The following is a 19590-nucleotide window of genomic DNA, read 5'->3' as shown; positions in this document are numbered from 1 at the left end:
GTGTTGGAGGGCACTGACCTTGGGGATGGGTTTGGTGTGATGCCTTTGAAAGATCTTTAGGGGGGAGAGGCTGAGCAGGACCTTTAGGGGTTACAGGTGGTGCCCCTCATCCTTTGGGCTCCTTCCAGGGCTCTGGCTCAGCCTCCAAGCCTGAGCAGCCCTAAAGCCAAGGGGAAGGTTGTGTTCACATACCAGCTCAGAGGGTCCCAGGCAAGATTTGTGCCTGGATTTCCTTGCTTTAGTTTGCTCCCTGGGCTCCTCCTTCCAAAAACCTCTGGATCCTTTCCTCGTGCTGACTCCAACACCGTTACCTCCCGGATGTTTCACGTCTCCCGAATCGAGGGGCTTGGGTTCTGTTTTGATTGGAGCTTTTTTTTTTTTTTTTTTTTTAATTTTTATTTTCTTTGAAAGGTGAAAATTTGATTTTGGTTCTTTTTCTTTTTTTTTTTTTTTTTTTTCTTTTAATCAATGTGTTTGTTTCCCCATTGTTTCCTTCCTGCATGTTGCCCTCCCACCCCTGTAGGCATGACGGCTATTCTGATGGCAGCCGCCGGACTCCCCGTGCACCTCACCTCTGTGCCTCAAGCTGCCAGCACCCATAAAGCCACTAAAAAACACAGCTCAGTTAAGGAGGGGAGGAAAGTGTCCAAGAAAGGTAGTTCCTGCTCAAACTCTTGATATTTGCTTCCACCTCCTTCTCTTTATCTCTCTCCACTTGTCCCGCCTCCCTCCTTTCCTTTTTTTCTCTCCCCTCACCCTCTTGGTTCTTCTAATTTGACTGATGATGCTCATCCCACCAAAGGGAGAAGCAGGGCACCTCTCCTCTGGCCTGCATGGTCTCTAACAGGCTGTAAAAATCAGGTGATAAAGTCGACCCTGTCCTCTGGTAGCTCTGCTCATTTCCATCAGTCACTCAAGCTGGAGCACCCCAGTTGTTCTCTGTGCATGTCAGACTCCTGCAGCCCCTCTCCTGCTCCACCTGCACTCTTTTGGGGAGCCCTGGGCATCTATGTGCCAGGACATTCCCTAATTCATTGGTGGGATAAGTCTGGGGGCTGAGGGACCATCAAGGAGAGCATTTCATCCATGCACCTTCTCAAGAGGTCTGCTTGTGAGCAGTGCTTGGCACTGTTGAGTCATGGGATGAGAAGGTTCTTCCAGACAAGCATCCCCCTGAGTCACCCGGGGCTCTTAAGGTCAAATTGCAAAGGATTTGTCACCTCTGGCTGGAGTGGAAGGGAGTGGAGCTCTCTGAGGACATGCCCTGGCAGGAAGGGCCAGGTTAGCCCAGCTCTCCTGCCCAGCAGAGCCACCTCCAGGGCAGGGCTTGAATTTCTCCTCTTCACATCTCCCTGGGATCCCTCACCCTTCCAGAACCTGTGGGTTCCTGGTTCAGAGCTTGGGGCTCTGCAGGGGTAGGTGTGAATCCAGGCATCCCCAACAGAGGTGTCCTGGGGACCCCCAAACCTAAGGTGCTTCCCCCTTCAGATAAGAGAACTGGGGGACACTAGAAGTGGGGGGTTGTTCAATACCAGGATTGTCAGGAAAAAAAGGGAAGAGCCTTGAGGTTGAGGGAAAGAGGCATCTGGCTGTCTCAGGGGGGGTCTCTTGGTGCCAGTTTCTCAATTTGGGATCTGTACATGCAGTGAGCAGGTTTGATGGGGGGGAGAGGAGGGGATGAGGTCCCAACTTGTCCAAAGGAGGCAGGAAGAAAAATTGGGATTGAATAGAGAGGGAGGGAATCTTGTGGAATTGCATGATGGAGGGAGCTGGGGGAGGAGGGAGAGAGCAAATGTGGAGTAGGATGTGTGATGGAGGGGGAGGAGAAAGCAGGGGCTGCAGGAGAAGTGGCAAAGAACAGGAAAATGGGAGGTGAAGGAGAAGAGCTGAGAGGAGGTGGGTGGCAGAGGGCTGGGTGAGGAGCTCAGTGTGGAGCCAGCTGGCAAGGGCCTGGGGTAATGTCACTCGTGGTGCTTTGCTCCTGGCGTGGGCAGCATCCCTGCAGCCAGGGGGGAGGGCTGGGTGTGGAGGGGGAAAATACTCTGAAAACTGCCAAAACAGAGCTTCCTCAGGGACCTTGCCTTGGCACCATCACTGGAGGAGCCTGAGAAAAAACTGAGTGCCAGGTCTGCCCTTGGTGTTGGTCACCTGCTGGTGGTTCATGCCATGAAACCAGTTGTATTTAGGGCAAGGTGTGGTCACAGCCTCCTTCTCTGCACTGTGTTGACTTCTCTGAGCTCACAGCATCCAGCCCCTCCTCAGCCTGGGGGGGATGGAGATGGGGTGGTAACCAGAGGGGATGTCCTGCAGCTTCAGAGCAGGGTGAGGAGGTGCAGCAGGGCATTATCATAGGAAAGCAGGGTGTGAAACAGGGTGGGTGGGGAGGATAGGACCTGGGCTTGGAGGCAAAAGCAGTTTGGGTGTCTTCCAGGGGAGCAGAGGGAGTGGCTGTCACTGTGCTGGGTGTCACCCAGCCCATCAGAGGTCGAGGTGATGGTTGATGAGCCCAGGAGCCCAGGGCTGGGTGTGCTGGGGCAGGGCTGGCACCAGTTTGGGTCCTCAGGGGTGTCCAGATTGCTGTGCCCTGTACCAGGCTCCTGGGGGAGGAGGGGACCTGCCTGGCTGCCACCTCCCTGCCAGCTCACCAGTGCCACCTGTGGGACCAGGACACCTCTGGGATGGCCAGCAGGGAGGGGACAGTGACTGGGGAAGGGGCACCAAGTGGCTCCTTCTCCCATCTGGCAGGGCAGGATTGGCCCCTGCTCAGGATGGTGCTGCAGGGGAGATGCTTTGCCAGCTCTGCCCTCACAGCTGAGCCATGAGGAGGTTCCTCCTTCTATTTTAGTTGCTAAAATCTCCCCTCTCACTTTATAAAGGTCCTTTAGGGAGGACACCACTGGTCCTGCAAGGTGATTCCCAGGGTAAAGAGGGTGCTCAGTCTCTCCTAGGAAGAAGCTGGATTAGTCCAACCCCCCCTGAGCCATGCTGCTCTGCAGTGAAAGTCCTGAGCCTGACTTTTGTTCTTTTTTACCTTCCTCTGTTTTGTGTCCTGAATTTCTGCATTGTGTCCCTTTTCTCCTCCCACACCTCTCCTCGAGGATTTTCCATCATGGAAAGCTCTGCCAAGAGCTGCACAGCCCATCCCTGAGTTGAAATAGGTGGTGGTGGGTGCTGGGTGCCCCTGCCATCCCCTTCCCACTCCCTCCTGCTGGTACAAACCCAGCTGAACTGGGTCGAGGTGGCTTTGCTGGCATTGCAGCCAGCTTGGCCAGGAGCTGGGTTGTGTTAAAGGCACTGATTAATTAGTCAGGACTCATTAACATCCTTGCTGCTCCTGCAGTGATGTGTCTGGCACAGACAGGTGCTGTGGGTGCTGCAGGACCCAGGGAAACCATCAGGGTGCTGGCACACTGCCTGGCAGCATCTGCCCTCCTGGAATTGTCTGCCATCCCGATGGATCCACACATCCTGGCAGCATCTGCCATCCTGTTGGATCCACTGCCTGGAATTGTCTGTCATCCTGATGGATCCACACATCCTGACAGCATCTGCCATCCTGTTGGATCCACTGCCTGGAATTGTCTGTCATCCTGATGGATCCACACATCCTGGCAGCATCTGCCATCCCAATGGATCCACACTGCCCCATGGCTCATCCATCTCTCTCTGGGCTTGTCCTGCTGCTTTGGGAATACTTCTGGCCACTGTGGGGCTCTCCTTGCCCTCCCATTGGGGACTGAGGGGGTAAGATGTTGGTTTGGGTCTGATGTGCCACTTTTTACCCTCCCAGCTGATGGGAAAAGCATGGGAAAAGCATCATCCTCTGTGGGGTGGGCAGTCCTGTGTGGGGTGCTGCAGGACAGAGGGAAAGGTGATGGGCACCACTCATCCCTCCCTGCTGAGCAGAATGGGGTCTGGCTTGGTGAGGGGTTAATCCCAGTTGACTTTGCTCCCCAGATATCTGTCCACCTGCAGCTGGGAATGTGGAACATGCTGGTGGGATGGGTGGGAATGAGGAGCCCCTGGGAGCAGAGGGAGCTGCTGTTCCCATAGGGAATCTGCTGAAGGAGCCAGAGGGCAGTACCAGGGATGCTCTCCTGACCAGAGGCTTGGGTACCCTGCTTGAAATGCTCACTGGGGGGAAACCTGTCTGGTGTTTTTAACACCAAATCTCTCATCTTCTTGATCTCTGGGCAAACCCTCTTGGGGGCAGAGGCCACCAGATCCAAGTCCAGGGAACAGAAGTCTGGCTGTGCATGGCACTAACTAGAAACAACCTGTGTCTGGCCTGGGTTTAAGATATTAAAAAAAAAAAAGTCTGCTGCTAACCATGGGGCTCATCTGGGGATGCAGAAGGAAGTTTGTTACTGCTGCAAGCATTTAATTGCTGAGGAAGGATTCAAAACATCTGTTAAATGTTGCCTGTGGAAAGCCCTTGTCTCAGCAAGCAGCTTATCTGCAGGGAGGAAGGGGAAGCATTAAAAAAAAATAAAATATTGTTATTCCTTTCTTTGTAAATGGAAGAATGGTGAGCATTCCCTCACATCCCAGGTAAATCAATAGCACAGCATTAGGCCAGGTGGTGATAAACAGCATTGATCAATACCCCTGCTGCATTTTCAATCCTCTATTGCATCCTGAATACTCCAGGGACTGAAGAGGCTTTGATCCCAAGGGATGAATAGAACAAAGCTTTGGAGGCAAACACTTTAATGGAGCAAATGGTCCTGTAAGGAAGTGATTCATGTCCTGAAGTGTCTGGGGCTTGTGCTGTGCCCCCCCTTTTCCAGCTTCTTCCAGCTCCCACTCTGTGCTGCTGGGACAGGGACTGCCCGAGGTGATGCTCTGCCCAAGGAAGAGCAGCCAGGAAGGCTCTGTGGCTTTCACTACCCTGTTCTTGGTATCAAAAGGCCTCCTGAGGACTGGACATTGAAGCACTTGGAGCTGGGAGCAGATTTCCTAAAGCATCTGGACTTCCCAGCCCTTTTTCTGTCCAGACAACATTGATGGATCTAACTGCATCCAAGCATTATCCCAGCAAAGTGACAGGAACAGATCAGAGATGCTGGGATGTAAATCAGGAATGTTTTTTCCTAAGAATGGCTGAGGGCTCCATCAATCTCTTCTCTCTGTCTGATTGCCCCCAGCTCCATCCTAATCCTAGCTGGGAAGGTGCTGTAATTCCATTGGCTTTGCCTGATATCCCTGCTCTACCCCACAGACCCTGCTGAAGCTTTCTCATCCTCACTCTCACCCAGCTCTGCACCAGGATTTTTGTCTCCTTTCCCTGATTTGATTCAGCTGGTCAGTCCTTGGGCAGCTCATCCCTTTGTTCCTCTGAGCTGCTACAAAAGGGAAGTCGACAAAAAAACAGAAGCAGGGCAGAGGCTGCAGGGAAGGAGCGTCCTCTGCTGTCCTGAACAAGGTGAAGTGTTCTGAAAATGCTCAGATCTGCTCTGCAGGTGGGAGCTGGGACCTTCTGCCAAGCCCTGGGCAGGTGCTGCTGCTGTAACACATCCTCTCCCTTCCCTTATTTGTCTTCACCTCCTTGTCTGCAGATCTTTTTTGGCAGATTTTTTTCTCCACCCCCTCCGTAGCCAGAGGACAAAAAGAAGAAAGGTCACCTGAAGAAGAGGCACTTGGAAAACACAGACTAGAAGGAGCTGGTGGGTTGTGGTGGGTCCCCCCTAACCCTGCTCACATGGTCCTCTCCAAAGCCCTGCAGAGCAGAACCAGCTGAAGCCTCTGTCTCCCGTGGGAGTTTGCAAACCAGAGCTTGGTCCCAGCAGTCACAGAAGAGTCACTGAGGCTGGAAAGGACCTCTGAGATCAAAGAAAGTGCCACCCTGTGCTTGCCAGCCTGGGACAGGGACATCCTCAAGACCACAGACCCAAGCTGAGCTCTGCCCATCCCCTGTGGGGTCTGATGAGGAGGCCTTGAAGCAGCCCCTGAGCACTGCTGAGCTCTTGACCCTGAGAGCTTGAATGCTGGGGCTTGTCCAGGCTCCTGTTTGCCTCCTGCTGTTCTTCTGGCAGTCACTGAAATGCTTTTCCAGATGATTTTGGCATGGCCCTGAAGTGGAAAACACCTACATCCCTGGTGCTGTTTGCCTTAATCCTATTTTGTGCTGTTACCTTCCTGGCTCAGGGTCTCCAGAGGGTGATCCTCACATCCCTGAGATGCTGGGCATCTCACCTCCTGCCTGACACCCAGCATCCCTTCACCTCCTGGCCTCCTCTTCGTGCTCTCTGTGCTCAGTCATCCCTTCCACCTGCTACCACTGCCAGAAATGGGGTGTTTCAGGGTGGCCAGGAATCCCCTTCTGAAAATAACTCATCTTAATGATTCTCTTCAGAGTCCAACTCCCAGTTCATCAGTTTTCCTTAGCTAAATGATTTCCCACCCCTGTTCTCTCTCTCTCTTCTGTTGCCCTGAGCTAATTTGTCTGCAGGGAACAGGCAGCTCCTCACCCAGCTCTCTGTGCTGCAAGGTGACTTTCTGCTCTCTGTCAAGGTGTCCCCAGAGCCCTGGCAGCTTGCAGAGCTGGTGTGCACAGGGACAAGAGGCTCCTACGTGGTGCAGGATCTGTGCCATCCAAGTTTTGCCTGTTCAGTGCCACCTGCAGCATGGGATCAATCCTTCCCTTCAGCTTTTTCCACAAAAAGTGGAAGGAAACAGCACCAAACAGCACCCACGCCTTCCCTCCTGGTGCCAGAGACTGCTTTTTGGGGTGATGGAAGAGCTTGATACTGGTTCCAGTGGGATTTTCTCTTGATGCACAGTGTTTTTCAACCTTGTGGCAACACTTGGGAATTTTCTGTCTTCCTTGCAAGCAGCAGGATGGATGGGGTGAGCTGGAGATGGGGGTTGTGCAGGTTCAGCCACAGCTCTGATGCTTGGGGCTGCTCTGTATCCACCTGAGAACATGGATTTTTCTACACCCCATGGCTTACACTCTGTCTTGTTGGATAGGAGGATGTGGAATATGATGGGATGGAAATTCTGGATAGAATTTCAACCACTGCTTCGTGGCAAGGAGGTGGGGCTCATTCTGCCATACCTGAAACAGGGCCTGAAGGTTGGGGTGTTACTGGGTCTCCTTGTCAGGTACCTGCTGGGCTGATGGAGGAATTGCCTTTTCTCCTTTGGCAACACAGATGAGGCAATTTTCTCCCCCACTGAGACCATCCCTGGGTTGGATCTGTGGTGTTCATGGTCCTAATCTGATAGCAAAGCATTTCTAGGGATCAGTTGGAGCAACCTCTTCTCTCCCTTTAACCCAAACCTTTCTCCTTGGCATCCTGGCCAGTGACTTGCTTGTCTCTCCTCTCTCCAGCTCACCCTGCACCTGCCTTTTAGATCTCAGGGGGTGTCTGATTTCTTCTCCTCTCTTTTTCTCATCTCTTTGTGCAGCAGCACCAACAGAGCCAGAAGCAGTGCTGAATAAATACCTGGAAGAGGTGAAGGGCACTCCTGACAACGAGGTGAGAGCATGCTGAGGCCACTCCAGCTTGCCCAGTGGCCCACAAAAGCCATGATAATACCTGAGAAGGACCATCCATCCCCTGGGCATCCTGTGTGGCAGAGGCTGCCACCATTGCCACCCCCTGGAGAGGTCTCAGCACTGCCTGGAGCCCACACGTGGTCGTTGCTCCTCATCAGAGGCCCGTGACAAAGTGTGCTGTGGGTTGAACAGCTCAGCCAGGCAATGCCTCCTCATTCCCCTTGGAGCTGGGGTGGAGTTGGGCTTTGGTCTTGGTGCTCCCAGAGATCAAAACCCTGCACTGGAGCTCTCTGCAGGGGAGCAGGACACATCCATAGTCCTCACTTGGACTTCTGGCAGCTCTCAGTCTTCTTGTGCTGTCCAGGAGGTGGGGGGTGTGGGGTCATCCCAGCCAGATAAGGAAAAATCTCTCTGTGCCCTTAAACCTCCAAGGGAAGGATTAAAGTTGAAGGCGAATCTCCCTGCAGCATCTCCTTGGTGGCTCAGCCATCCCAGTCAGGCTGTGCTCACACTCTGATGGTTTTGTCCTTTTTCTCTTGGATTCTAGGACTGTATGATCTGCATGGAGAAGCTGTCCTGTCCCTCAGGTTACAGTGACATGTACAAGAGCAGCACAGTCAGGGCAGAGTCCATCAGTCGTCTGACCAAGTGCCAGCATTCCTTCCACAAGCTCTGTGTGCTGGCCATGTATTCCAATGGGAACAAGGTACCAGGATAACCCATCCCTACCATCCCTGTGCCCCAGGCTGGGCTCTGGAGCTCTGATTCCTCCTTCTCATTCCTCACAGGATGGGAGCTTGCAGTGTCCCTGCTGTAAAACCATCTATGGGGAGAAGACAGGTACTCAGCCCAAAGGGAAGATGGAGGTCTCCACTTCCCCCCAGTCCCTCCCCGGGCACAGGGACTGTGGGACAATCCAGATTGTGTATCACATCAGCAGTGGCATCCAGGTGAGTCCACAACATGCTCCCAGGAATGGCTTTTCTGTGAGGGTCTCCCAGAAAAGGGGGGGATCCAGCCCAGCCCACCACAGAGCAGCTCCAGGTGCTTAGGAGCTGCTCTTTGGTGTCCAAGTGACTTGGATCTCCTCTATGAAAGATCTTTTACCCCTCTGGAAGTGGCCTCAGAGTCTACAACAGCTTTCCACCCACTTTAAGGACTAATGTTGGGGTGAAGCAGAGAGAATGCTCAGCCCACGCTCAGAAGGGGGGAGAGATCCCAATGTCTGGTTTCACAGCCCGTGTCTGGGGTTTCAGGGGTTGCAGTGAGATTTGAACTGGGTGGTCTTTAGGGTGCCATCAGACCACATGGAAGAAGCTGGTTTGGGGCCCTCTCCCATCAGAATTAATCTGAAGATCTGACTTTGTATCCCAGAATGAGTTGGCTCTTGGAGGCTCTGTAATCCTTGAGTCATTTGGATTGGAAAAGACCTTTAAGATCATCAAGATAAGGGTAACACTTGCATGTCCTACATGAGTATGAGACTACAGTCAGACACCTCATCCTCATCTTTGCCTCTTTTACATGGAAGAGCTGATTAGAAAATGATTAGAATGATTAGAAAATGAGCCTGTGTCAAATCTTGCTGCTTGAAGTTCCTATGAAGGTAGAAATGTCCATGCCAAATGGGTCTTTATCTGTTGCAGGGTCCTGAGCACCCCAACCCTGGAATGCCATACACAGCAAGAGGCTTTCCTCGGTATTGTTACCTGCCAGACAATGAGAAGGGCAGAAAGGTAAAGTGTCACAGCCTGGGAAGGTGACCCTGCTCAGGGTGTCTCCTGGCCCTGTCATAATTTGAGTAGGAGGAACAAAAGAAGGAGGGGTTTCAGACTTGGAGAGGAATGGAGCACAGAAGGGTCAATATTTCCTCTCATTTCCTCCCCAGTCTAAATTGGTTCCTTATCCCATCTTTCACTGCCCTTCTCCTGTCCCAGTAAACCTGTGTCTGTTTTAATTTCCAACTTTTCTTCCCCTTTTATCTTCCCTTGGGAGGGTGGAAAAGGGGAGGGGGGTAATAGGGAAAAATTCTGTCCTCTGGTTTTTGGTTCACCCAAACTCCTTAAACCATGGCAGGCCTGGTGCTGGTGGCTCAGCACAACAGGGTCACTTTTAGGAGCTGTCCCCATGATGCTACCCAGCTATTCTTGGGGCCTGCCCATGCTGTTTGTTCCTCACACATATTTATAACAACCCTGCCTGTGGTCAGAGTGAACATCACTGCTCCTTCACAGCTTGGATTCTGAGAACTTGTTCTGCTTTTCACCCCCTTACTAAACAAAATCCTGTCTGATCTGGCTTGGCTTGGGCTGTGGTACTGGGAACTGCTGAGCTGCTTGCTTTTCCCATCCCCTTTTCCTCTTTTTTTTTTTTTTTTCCAGCTCCTAGAAGACCAGTATATGTAGGGAATGGTCCTTCCCATCAGGGGCACCAACAAGTGACTGGGATGTGAGGGAGATACCTTCTGATGCTGGGATCTTTGGTTTCCTCCTCCTCCAGCAGAGATGGAGGCTTTTAAACCTCTGGCCAGCTGTTTTCCTGACTTCTATAACTTTGTTTTGCCTCTTTCCACTCCTAGGTTCTGGAGCTCCTGAGGGTGGCCTGGAGGAGACGTTTGATTTTCACCGTGGGCACCTCCATCACCACTGGGGAGACCAACACTGTGGTGTGGAATGAGATCCACCACAAGACAGAAAAGGACACAAACCTGAGTGGCCACGGCTACCCTGACCCCAGCTACCTGGACAATGTCCTGGCAGAGCTGTCAGCACAAGGTGTCACCGAGGACTGCCTGGGGGGACAGTGAGAGCTGAGGTGGGGCCCACCGAGTGCACTTAACTCCTATTGCCTTAAGTTCCTGTGTCTGACCCATCACACTGAGCAATAACACTGGTCTGCAGAGCCCTGCCTGCTCTCAGCAGTCTTTTTTTTTTTTTTGGGGGGGGAGAGAAGGCTATTTTTGTAGAAACTCTGCTTGTGTTGATGGCCACAGCTGGGACAGTGGTCCTGGGACAGATGAGGGACAGGTCAGCTCTGCTGGAGGGACCCTGGAGGGGTTGGCAGCTGGCAGAGCTTCACCCCACAGAGCCTGGTGGTGACACAGGTGACAGTAGAGGTGACCCAGGAGTGTCCATCCTGGGGGAGGTTGCAGCTCCTTGCTCTTGGTGCAAGCTGCCATTCCTGTGCCTCTCATCTTCAAGCCCTTCTGGCAGGACCTGCCCTTTTTTTCCCCCTCTCCCAGGTTTGGGGCAGCAGTTTGGAGCTCTTAGTGCCAGAGTGAAGCCTCCAGAGGAGGAGGAGGAGGAGGAGGCTGTTCCACTGCTTTGTGTTGCTGGTGCCACCAGGCGGTGACAGCCACCATCCTCTCCCCTCTGCTCTCAGCTGGGTGCTGGTGGCAGCCATGCAGAGCTGAAAAAAGGTGATTTTGGGGCAGAAGCATCTTCCTGCAGGGTGAGCTCTGCCTGTCAGGAGTTCTAGCACACTATGAAACGTTGTTGTCCCCATCCTGGTGGCCTTGCTCTGTGTTGTCCCTGGGCTTCTCCCCACTTGGTGGCTGAAGCCTTTCTGAGAGCTGTTTCTGGGCCCACATCAGGTCCTTTCAGCACCCCAGGGGCATTTTGCTTCCTGGGAGATCTGGGATGTGGCTGTGTTTTGTCTCAGTGTCCTCTTGGGACTAAAATGTCCTGGAGCAGCAAACAGGGGCAAGTTTCTGTCACACCAATATAAAAATAAAAGGGTTTTTGGAGCTGTAAAACTTTCCTCTGTGTCCATCTTGTGCCTGCAGCCTCCTGCTTACCTTTTTCTGCAGCCTCCAGGGTGAGAGCCCCCCAAGCCCTCAGCCAAATCTGGGGATGCTGCTGTGTCTGGGCACTCCCTGGGAGCAGCTGGGATGTGGCTGTGTTGCTGAGCTCTCCAGAAATTGGCTGTGCCTGCTCCTCTCCCACCCTGCTTGCGAAAGGGACAAGTTTCGAGTTTTAAATCTCAGATTTCTATCCCCAGATTATGTTCTCTCAGCAATCCAAACACTCAACTGAAGCGAGAAGTCACCTGGGTTCACCCAACCCTGCACAAAGCAAGAATTTCCTGCTGAGGGTGGCTCAAGGCATCTCTGATAGATGCTGCTGGGGGGTGAATCAGCTGAAGCCTCCTCACATCTGGGCTGGTCCAGGGCTGGGGCACCTTGGTGTGAGCTGGATGGGGCTTAGTGGTTTATCTCTGGCTGTCATGTCCTCTGCCCACGAGGACATGAGGCATCTGGAAAAATCCTTGCCACCTCAGCAAGGGGCTATGCATGCAGCAGAGGGGTGGAAAACAGCAGAGCCAGGGGCTCAGGCAGTGCTGGGCAGGGGGATGCTTTGAAGCTGAAGGTTCCCCCTGCCTGGGAAGGCATGCCAGCCATGCTGTGGAGCTGGGAGGGGACAGAGCCCCAAATAAGTGCTTTTAGTGCTACCAGACAGGTCTGACCCACAGCTTCAGGTCCCCCTGGCCCTGATGAACCCCCCTATGGGCAGGGTTTCTCCCCCCCCTCTGTGCTGCTGGCTCGTTTGCAGCAGGATGGTTCTTCTCAGCCAAGCCTTGACCTCTCAGGTATGCTGGTAGCTGCTACAGCAGCTGAAACTGTGACTCAGTGTCCCCTCTGCGTCACCTGCCTCCCTCTGCCCACTGCTGGCACCCTGCTGAGGACATGGGGGGGCTGGCCTGTCCCCCCTCCCCTTCCCCATGGCTTCTGCACCCCCCAAGGGCTGGTGTTGCTGGGTTGGAGGAAGGTGGAGGGATGGAGGCAGCAGCTGCTGCTCCTGTTGATCCGTCCCCTCGGAGCTGGGCTCTGTAATCTTCCACTGCCCCATTTCCACTTAATCTGGAGGTGTGGTCCCAGCCCCTTCAGGAATCGGGGGGGGGGGGGGGATCAGCACCCACACCAGAGCAGGCAGCCACAGCCCTTGGCAAACTGAGGAGGAAAAGCTGTCAAGCCCTCTGCATGGAGAGCAGCTGGGGGGGTCCCAAGTTGAGGGGGCAGCTCCCATCCTCAGGGTACCTCTCCCAAATGTGGGGACCCTCTCCCCAGGGAGGTGGGACAGGAACCATCCCCCCAACCACCAGTGAGGGGGAAGGAAGGGTGGGAAAGTGTCAAGGTGGGGTGGGCCTCAAGTTTCATTGCTTCCACACCCTGGCACTGGGTGGAACTGTTCTGCTGGAACGCTTAAAGTTTTGGGTGTGATGGCTCCAGAGTGCTTCTGCACCCTCAGGGCACAGCTGGCTGCACCCAAGGCCAGCTGGGTGCCAGCCCTCTGCTCACCCTAGGTGCTGGGTGGGCAAGGGGAACCCAGGAAGAGTCAGGTCCTGGTGAGGCAAATGGGGGTGTAGGACCCCTCACCCAGCTCTCCCCATCACCCCAACAAAACCTCTTAGCTCCTGGCAACCCGTTTTTGAACGTGTCTCTTCTGTGCCTCAGTTTCCCCTTGCACATCACAGGCTTGTACCCCGCATCCTCACAGCATTTTGGCTCTGGAATCCAGCGGGATGGCTCCCTGGGGGGAATTTGGGACCGGGGATTGACCCGGGAGCTGCAACCCAATCCCTTTCCCCTCGAGGTCTTGCCGGGCCGGCAGAGCCAGTGCAGGAATGTGGGGCTGGGAGGGTCCTGGACAGGCGGTCCCCCTGGTGGGGTCTCAGGGGACGGTCCGTCCCCTCCGCAGTGGGACGGGGCGAGTGGAGCAGAGCAGCAGCTCCAGCCCACCCGGGACAACACCATGGAGCTGCCACGGGTGCTGCTGGCACTGGCGGGGATGGGCGCAGCCACGGGTCTGGGTGACTGGCGGGGGGAATGAGGGGCTCGGGGGGGCTGCGAGGCAATTTCCCCGCGGGGCTTTGTGCCGAGGGGGGAGGGGGGTATAGCTGGGGGGGGTCCCCTGCTGCTGGCACCAATGCAGGGCTGAGGTCAGGCACTTGCAGAGCATGAAACCCCCCTGCTCACCTCCCACCTCCCCCCCAGCCTTGCTGCCCTACCTGCCCCGCTTGCCCCCACTGGTCTGGGTGACTGGCGGGGGGGAATGAGGGGATCGGGGGGGCTGCGAGGCAATTTCCCCGCGAGGCTTTGTGCCGGGGGGGGTGGGGATTAGGCCGGATAACTGGGGAGGGGGTCCCCACATCGATGCCACCCCCCTGCAGCTGGCACCAATGCAGGGCTGAGGTCAGGCGCTTGCAGAGCATGAAACCCCCCTGCTCGCCCCCCCCTCCCCAACCCCCCAGCCCTGCTGCCCTAAGTGCCCCGCTTGCTCCCCGCGGGTCTTTGTGCCGGGGAGGTGGGGTGGGGGCATCAGGCCGGATATAGTTGGGGGGGTCCCACATCGATGCCACCCCCTTGCAGCTGGCACCAATGCAGGGCTGAGGGCAGGCACTTGCACAGCATGAAACCCCCCTGCTCACCCCCCCTCCCAGCCCTGCTGCCCCCCGTGCCCCACTTGCCCTCCGCGGGCCTTGAGGCGGGGGGGGAGCATCAGGCCAGCTATAACTGGGGGGGGGGGTCCCCACATCGATGCCACCCTCTTGCAGCTGGCACGCCTGCAGAGCATGAAGCCCCCCTGCTCACCCCCCCCCCCCCCCCAGCCCTGCTGCCCTACGTGCCCCGCTTGCCCCTGAGAGTCTTGGGGAGGGGGGGGGCATCAGGCCGGCTATAGCTGGGGAGGTCCCCACATCGGTGCCATCCCCTTGCAGCTGGCAGGCTTGCAGAGCATGAAACCCCCCTGCTCACCCCCCACCCTCCCCCACAGCCCTGCTGCCCTACGTGCCCCGCTTGCCCCCCGCGGCACTGCTGGGGAAGGTCACGGCCACCACCTTCGCGCTGGAGAGACCCCAATGCGTCTTCGACCGGCACGCCAGCGCCTCCGACACCGTCTGGGTGGTGGTCGCCTTCGCCAACGGTGAGTGTCCCCCCCAAGCCCCTCACCCCGGCACACGGTCCCTGACGTGGCGGGGGGGACTCTCACACACGCACCCCCCCTCCCCGTCTGTGCCCTGCAGCCTCGGCCGCTTTCAGAAACCCCCTGTCCCGGGCTGAGGTTCCTCCCTACGAGCATCTCCCCACCTCCCGCTCCTACATGACGCTGGAGATGGCGACGGCCGCGTACGCCTGCTCGACACCGAGCCTGGAGGTGCTGCGGGTGGGGGGTGACACGGCGTGTAGGGGTCAGGACCCCTGCAACGGACCCCTGCCCTCCCCAGGGCCCTACAGGTGAGGCCGATGGGCTGGATTCCCTCCCCAGGTCCCAGCTGGGGGAATTCTCCACCCCAGGTGTATTCATTTTCCCCCCACCCCAGTGTTACTGCTGGTGTCACCCATCCCACAGGGTGAAGTTCCTGGTGATGGGCTGCCATGGCCCCAAAGCAGAAACGAGGTGGTCAGACCCCATCCTCTTACGGAGAGGTACCGGTGGCACTGCTGTGTCCCCCTCCCAGGACTCTGCTGGCATCCTCATCCTATGCCCTCACCCCAATACGTGGAGGGGACCAGTGATTCCCAATCCCTCTCTGACTGCCCTATCCCTCCCTTTTCTACCGTGCCATCCCCGAGCCCTCTGTGCCCCCCCACATCCCTCATCCTGTGTCCCCCTGTACCCCACCTCCTTCCAGCCAGCAGCCTGAGTGCCATCAACACCGTGTGCCATGGCAGTGACGTGGTTGTCATCACCTCCATCCTTGTCAGCTTGGGGACCGTGCTGGCTGCTGCCGTGCTCAGCACCCTGGGGTATGGAGTCTGCACCTCAGGGAGGGGGGAAATGGGGCAGGGTCTGGGGAGGGTGAGGGCTGCATCCATGGGAGCCCCAGGAGAACATTCCCTCCCCAGCCCCATCAGCAAAATGAGATGTTTTTAAGACATGAAAAGACTTGTATTCTTTGGTGGTGGGTGCGGGGGGGCTGGCAGCACCCTGCAGGCCTCACTTGACACCTCTGTTGCTGTCTCTCCCTGCAGTGCCAAGGCGTGGGGGTCCCTGTGCCACCGGGATTCGGGGAGCTTCACCCGCAGGTCCTACAGGACCCACCACATCCCCCCGGTTCTGCCCCAGGCTCTGCCCCCAGGCTGCGGGCACAGCCCCCCAGGGCTGGGCTGCTTTGCCCTCCCAGCTCCATGTCCTGCTGAGTAAACTCTCCCTGTACATCTTCCTCTGCCTCCTCCTTGCCTGGCCGTGGGATGATGTCTCCCCTCCATCCTGCTTGGTGTCACCAGAACCCCTCACTGTGGGGCACACAGAGCATGGGGGCACCAGGACCCCCAAAAAACACCTGGGACCTCAGCTTGGTGGCACTTGGTGCTGGGTGGGGGGGCACATGCTGGCACTTGGTGGTGCCCAGGGGGAGCTCCAAGGTGGGCATCGCCCTGGAGGGAGGGGGGTGTCACTCTCTGCCCCATTGCCTGGGTGAGGGCTGTCACTCACCCGTGCCACGAGCGTGGCAGTTCTCAGCCCGCCTCGCCAGTGGGCGCCAGGGCGTTGCAGACGTTACCCGGGGGGGGAAAAAAAAAAATAAAAAAACGAGCCCAACCTGTTGTGCCACGGGCCGTGGTGGCGCAGGAATGTGGGCGGATGGTGGCCGCAGGTGGGTCCCATGGTGACACCCAGCCCGGCTGCCCTCATTCCCGCTCTCGGCATCCCGGCTCCCGCACGATGCTCCCGCTGCTCCTTCTGCTCCTGGTGACAGCCCACGGGCTCGGTGAGTGCAAAAGCCACCTCGGGCTGGGCTGCAGATTTCCCTGTCCCCTGCTTGCGGACACCAGGATCCCCCCCCAGAGCCTGAGGGTGCAGGGCAGCTGATGGCCCCACTTTTCTGAGTGTCACCCCTGGTGTCACCCACCCGGCTCTGCTGGCACAGCACCCTCTGGGGTCTGGGGGAGGGAGGAGGGTGTCCTTGCACGGGTGGTGGCACGGGGGGGGGGGGGTGTGTCTTTGCTTCCTCTTTTTCATGAAATGCCTTGTATCTGAGCCCAAAATGAGGGGGGGGGGGGGGGGGGGAGGGGAAAGAGGAGCAGGGATCCCACAGCCGGGACCCCAGGGATCAGCTCCTCCCTGTCCCCATCCCCACACTGAGCCCCTGATCCTGCTGCAGCAAGATGGAGCTGCCTCTCAGGGGCTGTAGTGGGGGTTTCACACCGTCCCCTGCACCTCCCCTTTGGCTTCTCACTGCAGATGAGCTCTCCTATGTCCCGGAACTGGCTATGAAGTCCTTGGAGGGCCAGATCACCACCACCACTTTCGTCCTGGAGCAGCCCCGATGTATCTTCAAGTTTCAGGGAAACGACTCCAACATCATGATCTGGCTGGTGGTGGCTGTTCCCGAGGGTAGGTGGGGTGCAGCCAGGCCCCGGGGGAGCAGCCCTGGGCAGAGGGGTGTGCTTAGGGGTCCCCACACCCCCTGGGAGTTCCTCCTCACCTTCATCTCCCCTCCCCGCAGCCATATCCAACTTCAACAACAGCCTGGAGCCGGGAAGCCCCGAGAGAGCCTTCCAGAATTTTCTTAACGGAACCGATGCCTACATGACCCTGGGCACCACCACAGATCGCTACCCCTGCCCCAAGAATCCCCAGGACATCACAGTGCTGCGTGTGGGCAGTGATGCCTCCTGTGCTCACAATAAGGCCGTGCCCACCTGCAATGGTCCCCTGCCTGGCCCTGGGCCATACAAGTAAGCCAGATGATGGGGATTGTAACCCCCCTCGGGGGTCTGCAGCAGCCCCCCCAGCTCGGAGACTGAAGCCAACCTCCCCTCCTGTCCCAGGGTGAAGTTTCTTGCCTTCAATGGCTCTGAGCCAGTGGCAGATACACAGTGGTCAAAGCCCATCACCCTAAAGACAGGTACCACTGCTGGGGGGCTTGTCCTGCTCCTGGGTTGTTGAGGAGCACGGGCTGGTCGTGGGAGGGGGGAGGAGGGGGCTGCACACTGAGCAAGCAGCTGGGGAAACTGAGGCAGGGCACTGCTGCGAGTCCTGCTGGGGTAGGTTGGCAGATTGTGTTCGCAGGGTTGGGTTTGCTCGCTGCTATCACCCCCTGCTCGCTCAGCCCGTTTGCACTCGGGGCTCGCACGTTGTGCTTGCACACCACATTTGCACGCTGCAGTTGCACGCAGTGATTGTGCCGTGCCCGGCCCGGCCCTGCCCCGGGGCTGCAGGATCCCCCCTCCCTCTCCTCCTGCTCTCTCCCCAGCCAAGTCGTACAAAGGCATCCCCGTTAGTGACAGCAAGCACAGCGCCGGCATGATCGCCCTCACCACCATCCTCTCCATCCTTTTTGCCATCCTGCTGGCTGGCCTGGTGGCCATGATGATCTCTGGAGGGTGAGTGTCACCCCGTGTCCCACCAGCAGAAGGGGTGGGCGCAGAGGGTGGCCCTGGCACCCCGGAGCCCCCCTCCTTGTCCCTTACCTCCCCTTCCCCCCTCTCCAGCTTGGATTCCTGTGGCAGCAGCTCCTTCACCAAGCCGGATATGGTGACGGTGCAGAGGTACAACACCCACCACGTCTACGACCAACAAGCCGCCCGGCTCTGAGCCCCCGCAGCCTTCCCGTCACCCCCCCCCCAACACCGCACACCCCCCACCCGCCTGTTCCCACCACCCCACGCACCCCCGGACACCCTCACCGCTTCACCACCGTGGGGTGTGGCCAGAGCTGCCCCGTGGACCAAGACCCCATGGAGCGGTGATGGGGTGGGAGATAAAACCTTTCCACATGCTTCGTGCCCGGCCTCTGCCTCCTCCTCTTTGCGATACCCCCCCGGGAATGGCACCCCCCAAAAAACCTCTGGGAGAAGCCCCGCGGCCCCATCCCCGTCCCCCAAGCTGAGCTCTGAGCCCCACCCCTGAATGGGGGGCACGGCTGTTGCCCAGGGCAGGGATGCTCTGGAGTGAAGAAGCATTTTCACACCCGGATCGATGCGTGGGGTGCCGCCCGCGTCCCCTTTGCGTGGGGAAAATTCCCCTGGGGTGGGGGGCAAGGAAGGAGCCTGGCCCCCCAGCTGCCCAGGCGCTGGGGTGAGGGGCACAGGAATGCTCCCTTGCGAGGGAGGGGCTATAGGGCGGGGGTTCTCCCCATCCTCCACTCCACGGTGATTTCTCCCTGCCCCACCCGCAGGGGAGGGTCTCCCCCACCCAGAGCTGGCCCAATCCTGCCCAGGTGCTGCTGGCGTTCCCTCCTCAGCCATGAGATGGCAAGTGGGGACCAGTAGCCCAGGGCCTGATCCTGCGCCAGGGGATCAGGGATTCCCCCACTGGGGGACCCGATCCTGTACTGAAGGATGTGGGGGTCTGATCCTGTTCGAGGGGCTGAGTGGGGGAACCTGATCCAGCATTCCTGATCCTGAACCAGGGTGGGGGGCCCTGATCAGGAATGGAGGCCTTGGGTGCCCTGATCCTGCACAGAGGTTGTGGGTTCCTGATCCTGAACTGGGGATGTGGGGGCCTGATCCTGCACCATAGTGGGGGGGTCCCTGATCCTGCACAGGGGTCGTGGGTGCCCTGATCCTGCAGCTTGGGCAGGATGAGCCCCCTTGGTGCTGAGGACAAGAAGTGCTGCAAGAGAGTTTGTGCCCCTTTGAGTGGAGTCAGGGCAGGAATGCATAAGCCTATATATGTTTTTTACCTTGATTAACTCCCCCTCCCCGTATGTTTTCCATCAGTGCCATGCAAAGGGCAGCACCACATTCATGCGGTCACAGCGCCCTTACCGGGGTGTCCCTGTGCTGGGTGGGAGGGGTGTCAGCAACCTGCACCCCCCCGCGCTGCCGGATCCGGCCTCCGTGGAGCCCAGCCAAGGGAAATCAAGCAAATCCGGTGATTAACCCCTGCGGAGACCAGTCCGGGCGCAGGGAAAGGATGGGTGCAGAGGTCCCTTCCATCTTACCCCATCCCCGGACACGAAACACCCGTTTCACCCCCAAAGTGTCTTCAAGAGGTTGGGGGGGTTGTCCCCTATCATGTGGGCGATGCTGGAGGTGGGACAAGCGACCCCGGCACCTGGGGAGGCGGGAGGGGTGGTGACAGGGGACCGCTCCTGGTCCCCCTGTGCGGGGGTGACAAAGCGGCAGAGCTGCAGGACGGGGC

At 57.5% G+C, this 19590-nt stretch overlaps 2 protein-coding genes across 3 annotated transcripts in view; both read left to right on the top strand.

The window, feature by feature from the left end:
• DTX2 (deltex E3 ubiquitin ligase 2) overlaps nt 1-11258 on the top strand; it is a 31737-nt gene extending 20479 nt beyond the window's left edge. The window contains exons 5-10 of one of the 2 annotated variants that reach the window (XM_071764840.1): nt 524-655; nt 7414-7484; nt 8052-8210; nt 8293-8454; nt 9151-9240; nt 10083-11258. In XM_071764840.1, coding sequence (XP_071620941.1) covers nt 524-655; nt 7414-7484; nt 8052-8210; nt 8293-8454; nt 9151-9240; nt 10083-10310 — 842 coding nt within the window. In that variant the 3' untranslated portion in view covers nt 10311-11258. The remainder of the gene's footprint in view (nt 1-523; nt 656-7413; nt 7485-8051; nt 8211-8292; nt 8455-9150; nt 9241-10082) is intronic. The other variant, XM_071764841.1, reaches the window with a different exon arrangement.
• A 3061-nt stretch (nt 11259-14319) lies between these two features.
• Nucleotides 14320-18226, top strand: LOC139806278 (uncharacterized). The gene is made up of 11 exons (XM_071765691.1): nt 14320-14424; nt 14525-14735; nt 14851-14927; nt 15134-15248; nt 15474-15641; nt 15885-16210; nt 16684-16836; nt 16949-17180; nt 17274-17350; nt 17699-17828; nt 17937-18226. Exons 2-11 carry the CDS (start codon nt 14602-14604, stop codon nt 18037-18039), a joined length of 1515 nt encoding a protein of 504 aa, XP_071621792.1. The 5' UTR covers nt 14320-14424; nt 14525-14601; the 3' UTR covers nt 18040-18226.
• The last annotated feature ends 1364 nt before the right edge of the window (nt 18227-19590 follow it).

The sequence above is a fragment of the Heliangelus exortis genome, chromosome 21, assembly GCF_036169615.1.
Source record: "Heliangelus exortis chromosome 21, bHelExo1.hap1, whole genome shotgun sequence".
Lineage (NCBI taxonomy): Eukaryota > Metazoa > Chordata > Aves > Apodiformes > Trochilidae > Heliangelus > Heliangelus exortis.
The sequence above is the reverse complement of the archived record's forward strand: the minus strand, read 5'-3'. Positions and strand labels throughout refer to the sequence as shown.

Bases quoted from the DNA above. Each gene is read 5' to 3' on its own strand.
- LOC139806278 (XM_071765691.1), top strand. From the start codon at position 14,602: ATGACGCTGGAGATGGCGACGGCCGCGTACGCCTGCTCGACACCGAGC. The intron at 16,211-16,683 runs GTGAGTGCAAAA...TTCTCACTGCAG, and splicing joins GGTGACAGCCCACGGGCTCG to ATGAGCTCTCCTATGTCCCG. The intron at 17,351-17,698 runs GTACCACTGCTG...CTCTCTCCCCAG, and splicing joins GCCCATCACCCTAAAGACAG to CCAAGTCGTACAAAGGCATC.